The 21,095-nt window shown below is 37.2% G+C and overlaps 1 protein-coding gene across 1 annotated transcript in view; it reads left to right on the top strand.

Moving 5' to 3' along the window:
• Positions 1-2,697: 2,697 nt before the first annotated feature.
• ECHDC1 (enoyl CoA hydratase domain containing 1) overlaps positions 2,698-21,095 on the top strand; it is a 28,325-nt gene continuing 9,927 nt past the window's right edge. Inside the window, exons 1-4 of the mRNA XM_010012177.1 lie at positions 2,698-2,917; positions 7,602-7,744; positions 12,131-12,183; positions 14,026-14,106. Of these exons, the coding sequence (XP_010010479.1) occupies positions 2,698-2,917; positions 7,602-7,744; positions 12,131-12,183; positions 14,026-14,106 (497 nt within the window). The remainder of the gene's footprint in view (positions 2,918-7,601; positions 7,745-12,130; positions 12,184-14,025; positions 14,107-21,095) is intronic.

The raw sequence follows: 21,095 nt of genomic DNA, 5'->3' as shown, positions 1-21,095 counted from the left end.
AAGCCTGGGGTTGCAACAAAGTAGTGGTGAATGACTAGGGCGGCTTAATAGTTTCTCAAAGAATCTGCTTAATAGTTTCTCAAAGAATCTGCTTAGGGAATATTGCTGCTGGTGTTATCCCTAATAAGAATAAATTAATTATTATTGTATAATATTGGTAATTATAATAATTATTATTATTTAATTAACATTTTGAGAAGTGAATTTTAACTAGGCAGTTACCACAGGCTTTCAGAAGGCCTCTGATAGATATGCATACACAAAAATACATATATTTTGTGTGTGTGTCTGCATGTAGACACATATATTGCTCTTGCATAATGTGTGTCATTCCTTTGATACTTAAGTGTTGACATGTGATACGTGTTCATATTAACTGAAATGTCGACATGTGATACGTGCTCATATTAACTCAGTCTGCTAGCCCACAGGCACGGGTGTTATAAAATCACTTGAGTGCCAAATGAGATTTAAACTGTTGTTTTATGTAAGAGGTACAATAATTGTGGAATGAAAAACTATCGATGTCCATACTATCAGCTTATCTCTTGGTTGTCACCAGTGAAGCTGTAGCACTGAAAACATTTGAAAGATGCTAATTGCCCACAGTGTTTGTTATTGCTATGCTATTCCTATGTTATTTGATTTTTTTCATTGTAAAAACTGTGCATAAACTGTCTGTGATGCAGAAGTTAATGGGTATAGCATGTCTGACTTTTTAAAATTAGACTAAGACTTAATTTCTGTAAGTATATCTAAATAGACATCATTATGTTAAAGTGAAAATCTGAAAGTTTTAGTGTAATAAATATCTCTTGGCTTATCCTACAACATTGTGTGGGTTACTGCAACAGCCCTCTCTTGGACTGCTTTCACTTACAGTACAAAACATCAGTCTCAGTCATGCCGTGGATGGTGAGTGCTCCATACTGATTAAAATTTAGGATGTTATTTGCCAGAGATCAGCAGAAATCCCTTAAGTTTGCAAGAGCTGTAGCTAAAATATCATGCTTTTCCCGAGTGGTTAGCTTTCTCTGACTGAGCTGTTTAAATAATCTTGGTTTTATTTTAAAACATACTGGGTACTGACCGGTACTGTAAGAGGTGGGTTTAAGAAAATAATTCAGTGATAATACTTTGCATGAGTCATTAATCATGAGTCTTGATCAGCAGGCAGTGGTGTCCAATGTGTTTTCTAATCCTGCAGTTGCTGCTGCTCTTTATTACCATAGTGATAATATTAAAGAGCTGTTACTGCATATAACCACGCAGCTGAAAATGACACACATTTTTTTCGGTGGAATAAAATTTCCATATCTTAAATTTGGTTTGCTCTGTACATCTATTTATTTATTTATTTATTTACATGGGAAATCTAGATAGTGTGAAAGTGACCAAACAAGTATAATTTGGCAGGGAGGTTAACAGAATGGACTTTCCCCCCCCCCCCCCCGCTATTTTGTTGACACAGCGGTTCTCCCCCCCCCCCCCCCCCCCTTTGTTTTCAAGCCAATTACTGTGGCTTCCTAGAGAATTAAATCCAGTCTGCCTTCCTGTAAGGACTGGGGAGGCTTTGCATTCATTAAAACTTGGGAGCTAATTGTTCAAGCTATGCTTTGCACAGTTTTATTGCATGAATGTATGTTAGGGAATGACTACTGATGGAAGGCAGTTTCTCTCCTGAGAGCCTGAATATAAAAAAAATCATTTAGCTGAGAAATGAGCTTTGGAACCCTCTTTTCACTCTTAAAAAAAATAATTTACCAAGATTAGTAATTTCAAAAGTTCTGAAAGGTGATGGCTGGAGTGTTGCATACAATATTAGAATGTGCACAGGTTGAAAGTGCTGGGGTGATATTATTTATGAAGTAATGAATCTTGTATTGAATGAGATTTTAACTTGATTAAATTTTAGTTAGTTGTATTAATTTACACTTTAGCATAGAAAAGTTGATTGAAACAGATTAAAACCTTGAATTTAGTAAGGAACTTGGAAGACCCTTCAAAGTATCTGACCAGATGCTAAAAAATTATCCCTTTGCCTATTCCAGTGTGTATGACCTTATAACGCATAGATTCATATAAGCCTTACTAGTTTCTTTGTCTGAACTTGTGCAATTGTGTTGTATTGGTGGATGCAATGTGGCAGGACAGGTATGAATCTATTGGCATAGGTGGTTCTTCTCCACATCCCATAATGTAGTTGCTGAGCAAACTCCTGCTCTGTTTCAATGAGGATTATACCTGCCCCAACAGAGGCATTTTCCACTTTAATGAAGGATGGTACAGCCAGGGAGAAGTGTTCACCTAACAGGTTTATTCGCTTCTTTCATTATAAACTAATTGCCTGTGGGTTTTTTTCATGTGTGTGTGTGCTTGCTCATGTGTATATAATAAATGTTTTAAGATTTCTAAGTCAAGATGCCATGAACACAGCAATTTTTACAAGGGTAATTTTTACAAGAAAATATTTCAAAAGATGCTAATTTCTGCCTAAACTACTAAAATCACTTAATAAATCTTCTTTTAACTTTGTGGGAGTAATTCAAACTAAGAATTTTGCAAATACAGTCTGCAGTGATTTCTGTAGGCTTCTATGATTGCATCACCTTTACATTAGTTTCTGTTGTCCTGCTTCCCTCTCTGTCAGAGGACTAACGAGGTTTTCAAATATTTCACCCCTGCTTGTTTCCAGAAATGGTCATTTCTATGTGGAGTAATTTACTTCAGACTACAAAAGAAAGGATACTCCATCACAGAAGGATGTCGTTGTATAGCCAGGCTCATGGCTATGAGGAAGAATTGATAAAGAAGAAGCTTCAGGAGTTTCCTGGTGGATCCATCAATCTTTCCAAAGAAGACAATGGCATTGGAATACTTACTTTGAACAACCCACAGCTAATGAATGCATTTACAGGTATTAATTAGTTAATGGGATTGCTGGTTTGGTCTGGGTTTTTTTTTACTCTTTCAGTTACCCATTTTAGCATTTTGCCTAAAAAACCGAAAAGCTATGCCTTACCACTCCTTAGTTGAAAGAAGAAATGTTTAAGTTTTATTCAGATGTGCAGCAAATGCCCACTGTTCTGCATAGTAGCTTTGCCATAAGAATATAAGAAATTCTCAACAATACAAGGACAGTCTGGTAGAACATGTCTCTTCCCCCTTTTTATTTTAGTCAGTACAATTCTGCTACTGTGCTCTTTCTTGTATCTCATTTTGTTGCTACTACTCTGGGAACATATAAGGGTATTTTTAAGGTGTTGGGAAGATGCCATCTTTGTTTTGTAGGTGGTGTAGAAATGATGACTTCTTTGTTCTTTACCTAAAGCCTTCTCTGTAAACTTAAGCTTCTGTAATTTGGTCTTTTCCATTTGCTCAAACTGGTTTCTATTTCTTCTTCATTTGCTTTATGTCTTAAATACCAGTGACTGGTTAATTAAGATCAGATAAGCTGGCTATTCTCAGCTGCTGAGATCTGAGATCTATTTAATATAGTTTTATATTGAACAATACTTAGCTATCAAAACCAAGTGCCCTATTTTATTAATCTTGTATTATGAGAGGATTTTGACCTCCAAGATATTTGCTCTCTCTCCTTAACTGTCTAGAATATTCCAATTTATGCCATTCTCTTCAGTGGCACAGGTTCAGGGTCTGCATCTAACTGAGCTGGAACTGTGCATAAGCCTATACTGTAAGAATGCCTTTCTCAATATTTTGAAATGGATAATTTGTGTCATCTTGTTAATTTCTTTTTTGCTGTTCTATTTTCGTGCCTAGTTCTCACAGTTCCTTTGCTGTCAGCAAGTATGTTTGCAACCCACTAGCAAAGCATAGAGCTGTTTACATGAAGAATGTCAATCTACTTCCACTAATGATTGTTAGCTGAAAGGAAGAAAAACCTAAGAGAACAACAGAATTAGTGGTAATGCACCTAGATGTGTCTGCAGTTTCTCTTTTGTTTCCCTGTGAAAGCTCATTTATAAAAATCATTACCTAACTTGAGAAGTTGTAGCTGAAAGATGTTAGCATGGGGATTGTCCTTCTGAAGTCCTCCTTGTCAGCATACATGTTATACAATGATAGTTACATTGTTTCCTCTCTTTCTAACATATTGGGTTTTATTTGTCACTCAAAACAGAGCTGTGCAAGGTACAGCCTTTAGACTGTGTGCTCTTAGCTTATTTTGTTGTGGAAGCCCAGTGTGTTATTGAGATCAGATGTAATACAAGTCAAATTGCTTAAACTAAACTTCTATAGAAAATTACAACTATGTTCTCTGATTTCTGAGGGCTTGGGAGAAGGGGCTCAACTGATTTTTTGAAGTGCTGAGCAGTTGCAGCTGCTATTTAGGCCACTGGTAGCTGTGCTTTGACTATATGAAGGGCTATATAATGTTAATATACTGAAGTCATATCACACATCTCACGCTGGGCACCCAAGTTAGCAAATATTTTTTCTCTGTCTTAGTTAGAGGTCTGTAAAATAATTCCTTCTCTCCTTATAGGACTGCTGTGAAAATAACTTATTGGTGTATGTGAATTAGATGCTCTAGTAGCAAAGAAGAGCTACAAAAAACTGTGAGGAAATTAATAGTTTGTTCTTTCTTGCAGACCCTGATTAGCATATAGCAAATGAACCATGGGATCAAGCAGTTCTGTTTTACGGTAGTGTGTAGAGCCCTGTAGAGAGCAGTACTCCCATTTTGATAGGCAATAACCACAAAAATTTGCTGTGAAAAACCTTGCTATGGTAGTTCAGGAGATTACTGCTTCTTTCTAACATGCATCTCTGCTAGAGGCTTTTGTTGGTACAGGAGGGAGAGTAGACACAAAATCATGCTGGCCGCTTGGCCACTGAGGTGGATGGTATGGCGTGTTAATTTCTACTGCTCTTCATTTAATTTTAACATTACTGTCTGTAGACTATAGTTGCTTAGGAACTAGCAAGCACTTGATCCTTTTTGTTTTGTTGTGAATCAAGTAAAACCCCTCAGAAGTAGTACGAAAAAGGATGGGATGTGCAACCCTTGGATTGCCTCAGCAGAACTTCATCAGGCAGAGCCTGTAGATTACTCCCCTCAAATAAATTCTGTTGATTCTGTGTTTCAGAGCTTCTGGATAGCAGCAGATGTGAGTTTATATATAAGTGTACACTTCCTTTAGAAAGCTGCAAAACATCATTAAACTGTTGAGAGAAATCCTATTTCCCAGGCATTTACTTTACACAGCAGCTTTTTATCTCAAAGGAATTATGCTTATTTCTAAGCTTGAGCAACTCATAGAACCAAAAGCAGAACAAAATTGTTGGCAAATTGCTAATGGGCAATGTGGAGGTTGTTATGCCTTTTTCTCTTCTTAATTAGAAACTGATAGCCACCTGTTTGAAATGGTCTCTTTGGAAACAGATGCTAATAAGGTCATTTTAAGCCTGGTGGAACCAATTCAGCATCCCAGCCTTTTGCTGAACTTCATTAAAAAAGAAGGAAGCTTTTTAGCCTGCAGGAATTAGGTAATAACGGTGATAATTTTATTTTCTAGACTTGACTTTAGCACACTTATTCTCAGATTATAATTAAGATACAAACAAATTATCATTCCAAGTACGTTTATTGCTGTGAAGAGCACAAACTTACTAGTATCAAATACTGAAAGGACCAAGACTGTCAGAATGAGGATTTGCTTTAGTATTGTGTCCTCCTCACTACATCAAACAAGATGGACTGTATCTATTGGCAAAATAATAGTTCAGTATTGTCTGTAATGGAAGGGATCCTCTCCCAGGAGGGTGGGACAGGATCTCTTGTCTCTTGTCCCCTGCTGTTGCATGTAACTGGCTCGTATGGTTCCTTTCTGTAAACTCCATTTTTCAGTTAACTAGATTTTTGGTTTATAATACTCTGTGGAAAGTCTCTTCCCTACCTCACTGCTTTGACTGTTAAAAGCATCACCAACAGTGGTCGTGCTGTATCGTGATTTTGGCGAATCTTGGTTGCCAGCCCAAATACCTTTCTTGTAAGAAAACTTGGCAAATATGCAAAAACTGAAATCCACAGGGTTCATGCACACCTTTTTAAGCAGCAGCGTTTGCAGAAAGGTCATTGTTGAGTATACTGTCAGGCTGGGAAAGCACATCCAGTGAGGATCCACAAAAATCTTATCTAGGCCTAGTTCTGCTTAGCATTTTCATTCATGGCTTGGATGATGAAATAGAAGGTGAACTACTGAAATTGTCAGATGACTACAAATTAGGAGAGCTTGCAAGAAGATTATTATTTGGAGCAGAGGAGTGCAATTTAAAGTGATCACACAAAAATCATGTCCAAATTATAAATTAAGGAGGAAAAGGAACTGGTAGAAGTGCTGGGATTTGTTAGAGGATCATAGTCTGGACCTGACAGTGGAAAAAAACCCCAACCCAGTGTCATTCTGGTATGTAATACGTGATGTCCAATTAATTATTGCCCTCCTTGGGAACTTTGTCAAAATGTGCTCTTTTGGTGGCTGAGACCCAGCTTACTGTGGAAGTGCTTAACTGAGCATTTACTCTTCACCTGGTGCTGGGAGGCTTTCTTCATAAGGAACTGTAAAACAAACACGAAAGAAAAAATAATTCTCCCATGTGAGGATGGCTGCTAACAGGCAAATTTCAGAACAGGATGACTTCTGTGCATGCAGGCATGAGGTCAAAAAACCAACATTCTTGGCAGAAAAGGAAAGAGTCCTTGAGGGTATTAATGTTTCTGTCTGAATAAGGTAGACCTGTCCATCTAATTTCTTATCAAAGGAAGGTAAAGCTGAGAATGTCATCAGCCTGTATGTAGCCTGCTTTCTGAAATTAGTTTCTGTAAATGTTTTCTCTTAATAACATAACTGAATAGAGTTATAGGCATCCAGAGTGGAAGAGCTTTAAGTGAATGCTGGGTAAGCTCAGTTGGTGTGGAATATGCTACAGTCTAGGATGTGCTCTAGAAACAGGAGTTGGTAAAGTTTCGTGTCAGGAAGGGTACTTAAGTGAATATATTATGTTTAAGCTAGAAATAAAAAGCTAGTACCGTACGATCCATTTATTTGGAGTCTATGATATACTTTGTAAAGAGAGGCTTTCTAGAAAGGTACCAGGGAGGGAATCAAAGATGTTTTAGAAAGATCTCTTTTTTCTTTTTAAAAGATAAAAGACACTTTGCACCTATTTTCAAATATATGTTTATTTTCTTACGGATGGATACTTCTAAATGTCTTTGGCCTCCAACATAATTTGCTCCTTGACCTTTTTTTAGGACCGGTGTACCTTGAGCCCACCTTACGCATGATTCTTTTCTGTACTCTGCCAGTTCTCTGGGCAGGGTGAAATGGCAGTAACAATAAAACAGCTACATGGGCAGTTACAGGTGGATATATGTAAGTTCATGTGTCCTTCAGAATTTTGGGAAGTGCATCCTTGAAGAAAAAATGCATATCAGTGCTTGCATTTGGGATTTAAGGTGATGCTTTCCCTTGTGTTTTTAAGCCCGTCACTTAATAAGTTGGTTTTGATGGTGGAAAAAATGGTGATAATGATTCCCTCTTAAACATTTTGCTGCTTCCTTCTTGTGACAGGTACTATGATGCTGGAACTTCAGGAGAAGATAACCGAACTGGAAAACTGGAAGGAAGGCAAAGGCCTTATCATCTACGGTGCAGGAAACACCTTTTGCTCAGGATCTGATTTGAATGTTGTCAAAGCAATATCGAAATCCCAGGCAAGTAGTGATAAAAACAAAATTTTTGGAGAAAAATAAGCTTTCTGATAATTTGAGATCCCTTTGAGAAAGAGGTGTTGCACTATGATGCTGCTGCAATTTTACATGCAAGTCACAGAATGGAGCTTTTAATGGCTGAAAAAATGCTCGTAGCCCTTTTAAACCATGGCTTAAGTGTTATTGTAATTGATTCATAACTCTGAATTCCTATGTTACATATTCTTTTTAGCCTTTTCTTTTAAAAGTGTAATTTCAGTTTCTCAGAGCAGTGTATGGTGAATTTACACATCAGATAAGCTGTGCTTCAGTAGTTTGACCTTTAGCTGCAGATATAAGTAATCATTTCTCATATATTCTTAAGTCAAAACCAAATATAAGTGGTGTAGCTGCTGTTACAGAAAGGTTTCAATTTTGTCAAAACTGTGCTTGGACCTGCATAAAATGGAAGGACAGATGCAATTCTTGTGCTGTAGTTCAGTCAGGTGAGTCGTGTGTTACTGTGGGGTTGAAGAGGTCAGGGTTTGATGTTAACTTTTCACTCATGCCACCCACCTTGACGACTTTGACGTGTGCTGCAATTCTTTTTATTGGCTAATATGTGGTTCTTTGCAACATTTGAAATAGAACTTTATCAACTGCAGGGGAAGGGGGTCTTCCTGTGCTGCTCTTACATCCTGGTTTGCGATTGTGGAAACTGGCATTGTGTGCATATTTGTGGATTTAAACACACAACTCAAACATTTAATTGAACATTCCAGTAAGAACACCAACTCAAAAACTGATTAATCTTGTATTTGTCTTTGGTGATGATTTGTTTCTGTTGATGAAACTAAATATCATAAAACCCACAATGTCTTAAGTATTTATGACCTGATAAAATAAATAGGAATAGTAACAGAAAGAAGCTGCAACCACACATGGAGCCAATTCTTACCTGCAATCTAGGCTTTCCTTCAGACTTCTGCATTCAGTAATTCTCAGTGATTCTGCTCCCATACTCTCTTTGACAGTTAGTATTCTGTCTATATGTTTATACAAATTACTTGGAGCCACTGCAGTGGCAGAGAAGGGTCTTGGGTCCATAACAGATGTACTGGACAAAATAAAATGTATAGGTATTAATAATAACTTTGTTGAATATTCTTTTCAAAGAATCCAAATCTCATGCTAGTACTGAGAGTCTGAGTCAACAAAAGTGTTCCAGGAATAGTTAAACATTGTTGCTTTCTATTTCCTTGGGAGAATTTAAACTATCTATCCTGAACTGAGAGTTTACTTATACTAGCCAACTCTTAAACCATCTGTTTGATGGGATTTAATAGTCTTTATTAAATAAAATTTTCATAGAATAAGGAATAGCATTTGCTGTCCTTTAGTCCTACAGAACACTGCTCTCTAGCTCACTGCAGGTAAGAGATTTTTGTCTGGTTTCAGGTTAAAAGAGCATTAGGTTAAGTTTTCCGTTCACAGGCATCCCTAAGGCAAAAAAACCCTCAAACCAAACCCAAGAGTTAATAGCTTTGTGCCTGAACTGTTACATTTTTCCTTTATTTTTATGCAAGGCTACTTTAGCCCATAGCTTTCAGTAATTACAGAAAACACCTTTATTTTATTCAACCAATTGTTTGAGGGAAGATTGTATTTTTCATAATCTGCAATAGTTTGCCCTTTCCTGGGGTGCAGGAAAGGCAGAATAATGGCCAAGAATGCTGAAGGATATTCGTGCCCCCTAGTGGCTCTTCGTCCTCCTCTTCCTCTTCATCGTCTTCCTCTTCATCCTCCTTCTCCCACGTTGTTGTTCGTAACTCTGAAACAAACCCAGATCCCCTGCCTGATTTTCTTTGGTGAGCACTAGCATTATGTGACCAAATCACAGAAGGCGAATTAAATAGTGGATTTTTAATTATATATATATATATTTCTGTCTTTCTAAGCCTGGTTCCCAAGAGCAATAAACTCTTTCTGGAATGAGACTTGAAAAGCTGTCTAGCTGAAAGCAGGAGAGGCTCTTGAAAGGACAGCTGAGAGGGAAGAGGCATAATGGAGAATTCCACTTTCCTTGGTGTAGAAGCCCTAGAACTTTCCGAGCGGGAAGCCATAGGGGGTGGACTTTTTAGCAGTTGGAAATGGTCTGGAAATGCTGTTCTATTTGCAGTAAAAATGGACTCTAAGCTCTTGCAGCAAAAAGAGCCAGAAGTACAGTTTTCTACTTTATGAAGGTGACTTTCTTGTTCCCTGCTTTCCCTAGCCCCAATTAATCCTTTTCTTTCAAATGTAGTGCATACTGTATTTTACCTCACTTTCTGCTTATTAGATTTCTTCTTACTTCAAGGATGGTATTAGAACTGAAAATGTGATTATTCCACTAGACTGCAGTGAACACCTCTCTTATTCAGATAAAATACTCTGACTAGTAGACTTATTTTTCTTATCAGGAAGGTTTGAAGGGTATGTTGGCTGGGGCTCAAGTAATTGTGATTTGTTTTTTTCCAGAGTGCTTTCTGTGCCAGCATTTTTCCCATGCAATACACAGTACTCTCTCTACCACATGAGAATATGAAGACCTTTCTTTTTGTTTGTTCAGTTATAACTGCATTTATCAAGCTGGTCTGTTCTGGCATTAATCTTTAATTACCATTTTGGATTTTGGTATAAATTGAGATGGCCAATTTGAATGCAAGGACTCTGCTCTGGTGAAGTGAAGTTATTTTCTCTGAAGAGCTTTTTTGCAGCTTTGTCCTCATGGTTATAGTACACGAATTGCACAGGCCCATGTCCAAGAACTGGCACCTCATATGTTTGTGTGGGTTTTAAACTCAGCTGTTAAAACAGCTGTCAGGGAGGATTTGATTGTTCTTTAATTTGGAATAGAAATATTGCTACTAGTCTTAATGGTTGTAGGAGATGGCTACAGTGATAACTAAAATCCTCTCTGTAAATCAATGTGTGCTGAAATTTTCAAGCAGGCCTTTAGTGTAATGAAACTGAATTCACGTGGTTCCTGAGTAGCAATCATTGTGGCAGCTTCAGTCTGCCAGAGATCTGTCCCTGGACACCATAATGCTGGTCAGTGATGGGCAGAGTAGGTCTTGGGAACACATGACTAATGGACAGTAAATCAGCTGAAGCTGACTTACTGTTATTTCAAGGTCCTATTCCAAGATGTACTGAAGACTTACTGCGTATCTTTTCTTTCCCTGAGGTATGAGTCAGGAGCTTTTAGTTAAGACAGGTTCTTTACCTTATTGACCCCAGTAAAACTGTATATTAGAAATCAGTAAATATCGATAGAGATGTTTCTTTGTTCTTTTTCTTTCTACTATTAATTTAGGGTCTTTTTGTTTATTTTGGTTAGGGCTTTTGGGGTTTTGATTCATTGTTTTGAAAGAAATGCTGAAATTGGTATTTGCTGGGAGGTTTTACTTCTACAGAGTCCAAAAATATATATATATATATTTTAATCTGGAGTAAATGGCACATGTGTTTTTCAGTATGTATATGAACATGATCATACTGAGTCATTTAGCCCAGTCATTTGTCAAGTTCCTGGTTTATACTAAATGTCTGAGAAAGGGTATACAAACAGGGAAGGGAGATGGAGAATGATTTTGCTTCAAAATATTCTTTTAAGTCTCAGCAATTTGTGACTAAGACTGCTAGAGCTGGAGGTGTTACCTTGTATTTAATAACCTTTTGTCATTTTTTCTGTTGTGAGTTTATCTAGTTGTTCTTGAATTGATACAGGTTGTATGTAATGCATTGCTGCAAAGTGTGCCACAGTTTAACTGCATGTTGTAGGAAGAAATACTTGGTTTGAACATAGCAGCAACTGGTTTTATTTGAAGCCCCTTAGTTCTTGTACTAGAAGAGAACAATTGTAGCCTATTCACTATTGTTTTCAAGCTGCCATAAAACATAGAGGAGAGAAATAAGAAGAATCTTCTTTCTGTTTTGGTTTTGGTTTGGGTTTGGGTTTATGTTTGCTTTTTCTGAAATGCTTTTAGCCCAAACTATGGAAAATGAAGTTGGGAAGTTGATAAATTTTATATTGTCTAAAACTTTATGGATTTGGAACAGTAAAAGGTATGCAATGCTCTCTAGTCCTACACAGACTTTTAAAGCTCATCTTTATGGGTGTTTAACTGGGAGTGAGAAGTGGAAATTATGTAACTTTTCACATAATAGAAATTCAGTATTGCAATTACTTTAACTGTGGCTTAATTATAACTGAAATTCATATAAATTGATTGAGTTCTGATTATTTTTTTTTTCCAACCTGTTTTAGACCAGGTTTTCTATTTGTACATAAAGGGGTTGGGTTGGAATTTGGGCAAGATTAACTACATCAGGATCACTTAACGTTTTTTAATTTCCTATTCTTTGTAGGATGGGATGAATATGTGCATGTTTATGCAAAATACTTTAACCAGACTTATGAGGTAATATATTTTATTTACTCTTCTTTATGAAGTAATTATAATTATTGGAATACATGTTGGCTAACTCTTTAATACGATGTTTGAAGTTAAATACATAGTTTCAAGTATGTAATTTTGAATCCCAGACCTTGTATTTACACGTTAGTCAGGTAGGAATTTATGAATTTAAATTAGGCAACTATTAGACTTTCCAGAGATTGGAACAGGAAAAAAACCCTATAGCTTTCTATGTGGAGGACCAGGAGATACCTAGAATTAAGCAAGTCTATGCCATCAGCATTTCTAAAGCTGCATTCTGTAACTCAGTGGAAATCAGTAGCTCTTAAAAAACAACCAGGGACAGCTCATGCAGCCTACGCAGGTAACATTTATTTAATATATTTATTTAATCTTCCCACTTCATAAGAGGAATGTATTCAGTTCAACCATCTGGTACTTCTGAAAAACACTTTTTCCTTTCCTTTAGATTTAGCTTCCCTTAAGAAATCACATTTCTATTAAATCCATGTGTGGTAGAGCTTGTCTTTTTTTCTGCTCAGAGCACTTTGAGATAAATATGCTTTGTTTTCAAATAATCTATATGAAAAAGTGTTATGAATTAACATTATTCTGTAAAACTGCTCAGGAGATTGGAGACTTAATAGTAGTAGTTTTGTAAGGAATCCTCAGGATTAGAATCAATTTGTATAAAGTGGTCTCTGTATAATCAGAATTCATGGGGCAAAGCAAAGAGAACCAAGATGTATGAAGATTAAGCCCTTACTTCAGGTGGCTTGACTTAGAGTACACTGAAGCTGCAGTGCAGGGGGAGCACTGAATTGCTGTTTGGGCACATTTATTGTTGAGGAGACAAGTCTGCCTCAGGGAGAGCTGAGGCTGACTCTGATCCTGAAGGGGATCAGCATGTGGATGTAGGGGACTTGGACCCACATCATCTGGTTCACCATAGCCCACAGGAAATATTAGGTTAACCCTTTTCCAGTGGGTTCACTTGTACCATGTATTGTATGAAATGTACTGCAGCTGGCAAGTGAACAAAACAGCTGTATTGGCATGCAAATTCTGGGACTAATTAATTATCTTAATTTCTTAGGAACTTAGTTTATACCAAGTCAGTTACTCTTCATTAGTACTCATTTCACAATGGCAGTAGGGAAAGTGGTTCTCCCTACATACTCTTCCTTCCCTCTGTCCTTTGAATTACCTTGAACATGATTAAATACACTATTATCAAAGGTAACAGGTTGCTGCTATCCTCAAAGGATGGTTTTGTCCTCCAAAAGAAGAGTTTTATTGATGACTGAAATGTTAATGCTGTTTGAAGAAGCTGCCGAAGATGTCATGCTAAATCTTACTATTTTTAGATAACCCAGCCCTACAGTTCTTTGTGTCCGTTTCTTCTGTTTTCTGTAGCGTACTGGCTTAGAGTCTTGTGTTGCTGTCCTGTCACTCCTTCTTGCAGATAGTCTTTTTTGGTATAATCTATAGCAGGTTTTTTCATAACACAGTACATGATCTTCTTTAATTTGATTCCATTTAATACATCTGTCTTACTGTTTCATTTTGGGATTCCATGCCAATTACAGAAGAATCATTTTGGCATAACTGGAATTGGTATTGTGCTGCTTAGCCACAAAGATGTAGTTATTTGAATGAAATTGAACATATATATGTTCCAATACATATTCTTCTGAATAGATATTCAGTATATTCTTCTGAATATATATTCTTCTGAACATATATTCTTCTGAACTTCTGCTATAGAGATGGTTTGCTTGAATTCTTTTGTCATTTGTAAAAGACTATAACCATGAATTTTGTTTGCAAAACTCTCTTGTGTAGATTGCCTTTGATCAGTGTTGCACTAGTGCAAGGAAAAGCTGTTGGAGGAGGAGCAGAACTTACCACGGCATGTGATTTCAGGTAATATCACCAATTTGAGTAGTTGTCATGTTGGATCATTGATTTAACGACTGTACCTATGAAATGTGGGGAGCTTGAGGTACCACTTTTACCAGGAGTCATGGCCCTGAATTCCAAGGCATTTGGAATTAGGCTTTGTCGACAGACTTCACAGGGAAAAAGGAAGTTTGGATTTCCTAATAGTGCAGAAGAAAGATTATTTAATGCCAAGTTATACAGTTTGAATCACTGTGTAAAACAAAAGCAGTAAGGAGCTTTAGCAGCCGGCTATGTTATATACCAAGTGTTAAATACCAGGGGTTATATACCCCTGAGTGAGAGGTAGGAGGACTACAAAACTCCATATACTCTTATGTCTCTATGTGGCTGACATAAAAATAAATAAAACTCTCCCTTAGTCTGGTATTTTGTGTTCTAGGTTTATTATTTGTAACATAACTTTCTGTTGTACAGTTTTTCAAATGAGTTTGAGGTGCAGAGGAAAGCAAATGAGGTTCTGTTCGTATTATTTTTCCATGCAGGTGCAGGGATTTGCCAGCATGAAACAACTAGCAAAAAATGGAGGGTTTTAATTAAAGAGGCTGAATGCAGAACGGGAACTGGAAGAAACTGAAATAATAAAATGTCACTTTATTTAAACAGTTGCTAATGTGCAAACAGCCTACAGATGTAACAGGATAAGCACTGTGTGCAGCCTTTCTGAAAATGAGGAGGTTTTAGTGAGGTTTTCATGCAAGAGAAGGAAATGTGCTCTTTAAGAGGGCCTTAGTGCCTGAAGTGAGAAAGAAATTGTCTAGAACAAGCTGAAAGTACTTACACAAAAGTAATATTAAGCAAAGTAAACTAGAATATTACAATGCTGTTCCAGGAGTCAGGAACAGGCTTTGGATAGAGGAGATGGTATCTGTGTTATCTGAGCCACTTGGAAGCACTTCTCCTTTGCTTTGAAACTAGATGTGGCTAGATCTTTCTTCTTATCTACACATCTGAAACCCCAGCTCTGACTATGGCCTCTGAGTACAGGCTGTATTATAAATGCCTGTTAAAGATACAGAGAGGTACCGTGTTTGACAGCTGTGGCACTGACAAGAGAATGCACCTGGGAGACTTAGTAGACCTTTCTGTATCCAAGCCCGTTGACAGAAGAGAATTTTGTTATCCCTAAGTAAGAGTTTAGGGGATGTGAATATAATGAAATGGAAATCTTTTGGCTTTCTAAAATATGTAGTCTCTACTTTTACTCCAGCTATGCTATTTGACATACTGTGTAATTATAGTCATTGTCAAGTAGCTCTTATTTGCATGAATTGAGCAGCTGCAATTCCTCTGATGTACTGCCATAATTTTCATTATAGCTACAGCTGTTGATGCATCTTTGATTACTTTCTAACACACCCATCCAGTGCAACTAAATAATAGCAATTCAGGAGCAGCAAATGGGACTTAATTAATAACAGCAACAAGATAGAGAAACATAATCTGAGCTGCTGTTGCTGTTGTTGCTCCAATTATTTGAGATTTTTAATACTGGGGGACAAAATGAGTTTTTTTCGAGGACTGTGAGTGGATATTAATGGAACAGGTATTCTGCCCTGATTCTCTAGATGCCAAAAGAAGAACTTCAGAACAGAAATTGGAGAGGTTTGTTTTCTTCCTTGAATAAACTGTTTGGATATTTTATTTTATTTTTTTAAGAACAAAGTGAGTTGTGGCTGGCTTTAATTCTAAATTTTCAAATCGATTTCTATTTTTCATAGTTACAGTGTAAACTACGAAACTTCTTGGTATTGGTCTAAAATATTTTCTTATTTTTATCTTTGCCAGTTTACACTACATTAACTATACAGATATTGTTAAAGTGACTCATTGGAACCAAATGACTTATGTACCTTCTCTGAAATGTGCCCTGGCAGCATGATGCACATCTCTGCTAAAGCAGAGGTGTGGACAAATCCAATTTTAAAATAGCTGAGTTGGTTTAAGATATTACTAATCTGTTCTTCCAGTGGCAGTTCTTGTGGTTAGTTGTCTCTTACTCTGTTTTAAGACAGCTCATTTAAAATTGAATTAGGGAGGGCTTGCATGAACTCTGGCAGATTTATTGCTGGCATAAGGGCAGTGATGAAAAGTGAAAACCTCTTAGGTTGCTCCACCTTTGATCTGGAGAAAGAGGTCTTCTCAGAACATCTTACTGAATCTTAGCTGCTTTACGGATTGTTGCAGTATGACTCTCTGTAAGAGCAACATCTTTATAAAGATCATAAACATGTGATTGGGGTGGTGGGGGGTGAAATTATTGACCAGAGAAGGGCGAGGTAATGAAAACCCTTTCAGACTTTTTCTGATATGAATATTGGGAAGATAAGATTTCTGACACTGTAATAATCTCAATCATTTCTGTAAAGCTGAATAATGTAAAACTGTGGAGGTGTGAAACTTGTTCGGACATCTGAGCTTTTTAGTACAGTTTCATTAAGCCTGGGCTTTTTTCAGTATGCCACAGCTGAATATTCTCTCTCAGACTGTGAAGATGGCTTGTGGATTCTTCCGCCAAATACGTGTACGCTGTGGTTCTGCATGAAACTGCAGCCATTTCAGTGACATGCACAAATGACTGTGATGTTGGATTCAGTAATGCAATTTTACAAATAATTGAAATGAAGTACCTGTTCTGAGTTCCCTGTATGCAGAAACTTGAAGTGTATCTTGTACTTACACAATGCATGAAATTAAGGAGAACTGACTTGGCAGGGTTGGTTAAAGGAATTTGGACAATTGTAGTGGGTTGTTGGCAATAAACTAACAGATATGGAGCAGAGACAGTTTGGTAATGAATCCATTTGTGCAATTAGTAGATCACAATAACCTCTCAGGGCAGTAGCTGCAGTGCACTACCAGCCAGGAAAACTAACTTTGTTTCTGAGCTCTCTTGTCTTCTATTTCACTATGGTGCCTTCGAGAAAACTCGCTGAGGCAGTGTCTGTGTAAGTCATTTAGATACATCTATAACTATGAAATTTTGGTCCTATGCCACTTGGTGAATGGAATTCCATTGTATCTGAGTGCTGCTGGAAAATATAGTCTCTTCCGCACTACTCTCTTTTTCCTTCCTAATGCTACTGCAGTCAAAATAGAGGTGTGTCACTGCCGTGTGAATCCAGTTTAAAATGTGATATCTCCAGGCAGACAATGAGAGTGAAAAGATGCAAAGCTACCCATTTGTCTGACTACTGACCTCAAAATGAGCACATAGGTAGAGGCAGCAGTATTCTCCTTTTGTTTTTTTTACAAAATAATTAATCTACTATTTATTCAGCTGTAGTTAATGTAGTTAAATCACAAAAAGCCCATTTCATTACTCTTGTTAGTGCTAAGCAGTATCCTACTTCATAAAAAGCACCATTGATTTAAAGAGGTATTTGCTTTCTGAGCAGTCTTCTGCCCTGTATCTGTAGGAATGGCAGAATCAAGCTTTTAACAAGTGGAGAAGCTTATGCTAATAACACTGCATTTATCAAAGTGGCCTTGCTGCATTTTAATTGGATGTTTTCTGTATTTTTTTGTGAAATATGTATGCATGCTTAGTATTTAATTTTAAGATCTTAAGTGTGTTCTATAAAATGCATAATAAGAGATACAATGAAATTGACTGCTGTTGAATAGCTTTTGGGGTACCTGTTCTTGTTGTGACTTGTGTTTATTTACTTTTATAAGAGCGTGTTTAGTGCATTAAGTGTAATTTATACGAAATGAAAGTAGAAGATAGTATAACCAATACATAGAATAGATGTAGGCTCACTATGAATCACTTCTTATTTGTTGCTCCTTTCAAGAAAAAGAAAAAAAAGGCGGGGGAAAGCTGTAAACACTTTACTGTTTTACAGTAAGCTTTTCCTTATGGAAATAGGTTTCAGAATGTCAGAGCACAAAAGACTAGTTTCTTTGGAAATATTTCACTGTATGCAAGGATTTTGGCTTTTAGTTTATCAGGAGGCGCTTTTAGGTACACAAGATGCTGCTGTTTGAAATAAGAGTGCCTCAGTACACAGTAGCTCACTGAGCAGAGCATCATATGAATGTAACGGGACAAGGTTCACAATTGAGTTCTTGTGAAGTCCAGGCTGACAAAGCACTTTTCATTAGATGTGACTCTGTAACATTGCTGCACATTGTCAGAAAAGAATCAGGAGCTGAATCTGAGAGTGGGTTCTCACAGCTTCAGGTGTTTGCTATATGCCATAGATCACTTTAACTATATAAAATTTTCCTCTCTCTCTCTCTCTGTATATACATGTAAAACTTCCTTCAAATCAATTGGCAGTTTTAAAATTCCAATGCAGTCATGCTTCACTTCACATTTTTAGAGCCCTGGGAGTTTTGTTAGTACAATTTTCTAACAAATTTTCAGAGGTGGGTTATAGTTTTAAAAGTTTCACATTGCTTGCCTTTAAGAAGGCTGTTCTTATTTTTGACCTGCCACACTTGAGGTCTGCTTAAGTAATCACAGCACTGCTAGAAATGGACTTGAGAGCTTGTATTTTGGGGTTTGTATTTATGGCCTGGTATTGTTCTTTAATTTATTATCAGTTTTCATTTGGGTTTGATTTTCATGAGTTCACAATCTTCCAGGCAGAGGATTTTTTATGTAGTCCACAGTTCAAATTTACCACTGTTTGATGTTACTGGAAATGTAAATAACAGCAACAGAGCCTGAATTGGAGTTGATGGGGGTTTTTTCTGGGGTTGTCTTTTTTTAGGGATTTACTTCATTCTAAGTTGGGTTTTTTAATTTGGGAAGCCAAACCATCTTATCCTGGGTGAATGAGATTTTTGTTACCAGCATGTGTCTATATTTTAGACCACTTCTACCATGCAATCTTACGTCCTTTCTGTTGAACAATCCTGCCCACAGCTGATTCTGTGCTACACAGGAATAATAAACAAAGAAAATGGAAAACTTAGATAAGACAGATTTTATGGAATGCAGAGCTGGACCCATGCTGATTCTTGATGAGACACTGAGCTGTCAATACCCTGTAGGGAAGCATTCAAGGTTAATGGAGAATTAGTTTAGGAAGCATACAAATGCACTGAAATTGTCCATTATGCTTGCACCCGTGAAGTGACTAATCCCCAGCTGAGAAAACTGCCTGCAGGTGTTTGAGCTGGATGCTCTATTGCTGATCTTCACTACCAAAACAATCTTTTAAATATATATATATATATAATCAGACAGCTCCACAAATTGGTTAATATGAAGTCTGAGAAGCACTCAGCTATTCCAGTCTGCCAATTCTGAGATGGGATTGTGTTGAGCTGTGGCTCCATGAGAAGGATGGACTGCCTGAACAGCTCACTTTGATGCTTGAGGAGAGTGTCCCTGCTGCCCATTCCCAGCTCACTGTTGACCTCTGGTTTGCCAAGCACCAGTAAAGTATACCTGTATGAGTTGAATATCTCCCTAGAAAGGAACAGAAAGCCTATATGTTTCCTGTTCTTACAGTGAGTTAAAGTGGTTTGTAAAAGGATAGATATAGTATGGCTAGAGTCAAGGAGGAACTCAGCCTCTAAAAGATGACAACTCTAGGGAGCTGTTAGGTAGCCCCAGTTTCCCTTGAAGCCACAGCTTTTAAGTGCCTAACTTTGCATTTGATCAGCTTCTAGAGGATGTCTTCCAGAGTCCTTGTTGACTATTGCATTTTTTCAGTCCCGTCCTGTACTACTGTGAAAACGAGAACTAGTCTTCTCTTTATTGCTCCAGGTAACAATGTAGTTAATATTGTAGATATCTAGAGGGTAATAATTCACATCAGCATTACTGTTTGTTGAAATGACAAAATGTTCCCCAAGTTACTCAATCTCCCTGGGTTTTTGCAAGTGTAAGCAGGTGTTGCCATGTGGATCTCAACCTACTTTCATTGCAAATACTGCCTTCACAATTGCAACTTCAAGTCTTCTCCTTCACACACACACACCCACCCCCCCCACCCTTTGAGATTTTTTCCCCTCTAACCCAAAGCAACCCAGTGTCTTAGTGAAGAGCTCTGCAGGCTGAACCTTTGTGTTTCTCTTCTCTCCAGACATATCCAAAGTCATGTGAAACAAGAGTGTTGGAATCTATAAGCCTTTGTGGCTTTAGCTTCCTACTACTTCCTGGATTTTGTAGTGAGTAAGCAATGAATTGCTACTGTTGTAACTCAGCAGTCACCATAAGAATAAACCAAATTATAAATTCTTATGTTAAATAAATTCCTATTGTGCTTAAACTGATGTATGCATAAGAACTTCTACTCTATCCATGGTCTGTTGCTAGGTGCTATCCTCCAGTTGTTTTGTGTGCTGATGTGCTCATAAACAAAAAGCAAATATATCAACTGAGGGAAAATCAGTAATTTCAATTAGTGTGGTTTTGTGTGTGTGTGAAAGAGAAAGGTTGTAAACAAAATGATACCGGGGAAATTATACTTTTAGTGGTAATCGGTCACATGTTTAGGCATATTTGTGGAGGATCTGTTATAGTTTGCTGAAAATGAGCCTGTTTATTGTCCACCTAGTCTGAACATACCATCAGTTAGTGATGTGAGGCTGGCTGTAGTTCCCTGTCGGTGTAACTGATGAGCTATATTAAAAAGTAGAGAGGCAAAGAAGCTAAGTTAATGTTTTAATGTAGACTTTTAATGTTAAATTCTCTATCCCATTTATGCCTTTTATGAGATATGTCACTGTGCCTTCCTCCCCCCAACCAAAAAAAAAAAAAAAAAAAGCTCTGAATTCATGTATAATATCTGGAAAAATTAAAAGTTGGGTCACAGCCCCTGTGATCTTTTAAAAAAACCAAAACAAAACCACAACCTTCAGCATGTTTTGTTTGAGATTATTAACCTGACAAAATGGCAACATTTCATTATAATTTAATCACCAGTGATTTCAAACAAGTGTATGATCTCTTCTTGCTTTAGTCAGAAATTGTTGCGTAAGAAAGATGTGCA

The sequence above is a fragment of the Nestor notabilis genome, unplaced genomic scaffold (genome assembly GCF_000696875.1).
Source record: "Nestor notabilis isolate BGI_N333 unplaced genomic scaffold, ASM69687v1 scaffold18353, whole genome shotgun sequence".
Taxonomy (NCBI): domain Eukaryota; kingdom Metazoa; phylum Chordata; class Aves; order Psittaciformes; family Psittacidae; genus Nestor; species Nestor notabilis.
The sequence above is the reverse complement of the archived record's forward strand: the minus strand, read 5'-3'. Positions and strand labels throughout refer to the sequence as shown.